General features: G+C 32.1%; 1 protein-coding gene across 1 annotated transcript in view; it reads left to right on the forward strand.

Annotated features, from left to right (window-relative positions):
* Window positions 2,379–2,861, forward strand: part of LOC109821268 (1-aminocyclopropane-1-carboxylate synthase 3-like) — a 1,985-nt gene continuing 1,502 nt past the window's right edge. The window contains exons 1-2 of the mRNA XM_020387453.1: window positions 2,379–2,519; window positions 2,624–2,758. Of these exons, the coding sequence (XP_020243042.1) occupies window positions 2,379–2,519; window positions 2,624–2,758 (276 nt within the window). The remainder of the gene's footprint in view (window positions 2,520–2,623; window positions 2,759–2,861) is intronic.

The raw sequence follows: 2,861 nt of genomic DNA on the forward strand, positions 1-2,861 counted from the left end.
AGAGATGACAAGTGAGGAAAATAGAACATGAACTAGAAATGACATCCATTTTGTTCTCATTTAGGCCAACTATAGGATTAAAGGCTTGGTGGAATTCGGCTAATTCCAAGTTCTAAATTACTTTTACATCCAAATATTGAAATTTACTCAATTCCATAATTTAAAATGAAATCTCTCTAACCAAATATCCATAATATTTTCTTTTTCTTTGTGCACATGTCATGGTCACTCTTGATCATATATTTCTCTTATTTAAAAATTTCAAAGCTCTTGTATTCTCTACTGAATCTTGCTTCTGACATTATAAACTTATGAAAATATAGGTTACTTTTTCAAGATAGTTTGTCCATGTAAACTTGTTCAATTGAAAAGGGGAAAAAAATCTTTTTGAAATCTAGGAATCATTACATGGATCTCTACAACTGAAACTAACCTTGGATAAAAGTTACGGGCTCAAGGTTGATGATGTTGATATTATGTATGCAGTCTCATGGAAAAGTTAGGGGAGGTATAAGTCTTGTTTGACAATCAGAAAGTAAATAAAAAATAGAAAGTGAAGCGAAAGTACTTTTTTCGCAAAAAGTACTTTCTTTTAACTTTTCGCTTATAAATCTTATTTGCATGAAAGTGAAAATGTGGAAAATTGGGGTGGCTGATGACATGGCATCCATTTTATGAATTTATACACATTTATTTTATATGGAAATTAGATTGTGAAAAAATTGATATTTTTAACACTCAATTTAGCATATATAAAATGAAATAGAAATATATAGTGACCATTGTAAGTGAAGCCCTTGAAAATGTTATTTAAATAAAATCATAAGGAAATATACATAGTTGAAGGAAAGTGAAAGCATAGGAAATTAATTTTCTACACGGCATATTTAAAAAGACTAGCTTAGTAGATTTCTGCTGATGCTAAACCATGAGTACATAATTTCTCATATGTTAATCTACGGAAATTTTCAAGTCATAAACTTTTTCCGAGATGTATATTTGGATAAAAATCATGCACTGAATGGTTCAAAAGTGTAGATAACGATAAAGTGGAAATTTGCTTGGAGATGACATGTGAGACGAGTCCGGGGGACTTAACGAGATTAAAAAGGTTAAAATAAAGACAATCAATTTGGAAAGTTTGGTTGCACACTTTTTGAGAAAACTTTTCTCAAAATATCTGACAATGGTAAATTTGTAATTAAAAGTTTTCTAGAGATTTCTGTAAATTGTGTTTGGTTCAACAAAAAATTTACAGAAATATTTTCTATAAACTATCAAAACCTACCAAATTTTACAAAAACCAATTTCCTCTCAAAATGAGAGGAAATCACCAGAAATCTGACACATACCATATTTAATTAAAAACCTACCAAATCTTGTTATTTTCTATAAAGTTATGAGCTATTTTCTTGTTTTGAACCAAACAAGCAAAGTACAAAAAACAAGAAAATTGGTACTTTTTGATTTCTCAAAACTTTTCCTATAATTTTTTTTAAGAAATACAAGGAAATCATATTTTAGGTGGAAAATATTTCCTATAATTTCTAGAAATTAAACCAAACACCCCCTTATAATATAATTTTATCTTTCCTCTTTTTATAATTTTCATCCACTTTCTCTATTTTTTTAGAAAGTGAACGGACAAAGAATGTGATGTAGTATCTTTCACTTCCCAATCATTTTCCATATGGCAAACAATAAAAAAGTAGAAGGTAGAGTCACTTTCTAATTTTTGTTCTAGTTTCCAGTTACATTCATGTTGCCAAGCACGTCTTAGTGATAAAAATAAAGTCCGATGTTTTTGTAAAATTTACCCCTATAAATACGAAGGGTGACACTTACGAATTTAACTGAAACAATATGGTACTTTTTCTTTTCTCTCTCATAAGAGATTGCAGATTTAATTTATTTTCTTGTCTTTACTTGTTACTATGCGAGGTTTCTTAACCAATCTATGGGTCTTTTTAACTATGGATCCAACATTTCTCATGGCATTCTTTCATTGGTCGACGCATCAAACCCTCTGCTGTTTGGCTCTCCCACCTTCCAAAACTCACTTAATTCCTAGTTTGACGATATTCTGTCGGCACATATTAGCATTTCTCTCTCCTGTTTGGTGCCTTCTGACGTAATCTACTCAGTTACCAAAAATAAATCTTTAATTCGCTCTCCTATTGGTCAAAATCATGATCACACCCCCCCATTCCTTTAAGATGATGTTCTCTATAAATACCACCAACTCCTCCAACCAAAAGCAACTCAAAACCAAAGTCTCCCATTCCTTTAATTGTCATTCTACTACACTCTCATATATATATCAAATTTCGTACTTCATTCTCTTCTTCAATCAAATTTCAATTCCTCCTTGATCAATCATGTTATCAAGAAAAGTTATGTGTAATTCCCACGGGCAGGATTCTTCGTATTTTCTTGGATGGCAAGAATACGAGAGGAATCCATATGATCCGGTTCATAATCCATCGGGAATCATTCAGATGGGACACGCTGAGAATCAGGTTTCCATTGTATTCTCATCTCTGTGAAATATTGCTAGTTATTCTCTTCTCTTTGTCTCGACATTGTTCTCACTTTCTTCTTTCTTAATTTTGATCTTGTGCAGCTATCTTTCGATATTCTCGAGTCTTGGCTCGAAAGCAACCATGAGGTTGCTGAGTTCAAGAGTGACCGTGGAGCGTCGGTGTTTAGAGATATGGCTCTGTTCCAGGATTATCATGGCCTGACCGCCTTTAAAAATGTAAGCCCGTTTAATGAAGCGAGTTAATTAAAGTGTTAGTGTTTGCTAATTTTCGTCTCATCCTCACCATAAAACCCATGTCACTTTTCAAGTTTTCTTTTTC

This window comes from Asparagus officinalis, chromosome 8, assembly GCF_001876935.1.
Source record: "Asparagus officinalis chromosome 8, Aspof.V1, whole genome shotgun sequence".
Classification (NCBI taxonomy): Eukaryota; Viridiplantae; Streptophyta; class Magnoliopsida; order Asparagales; family Asparagaceae; genus Asparagus; species Asparagus officinalis.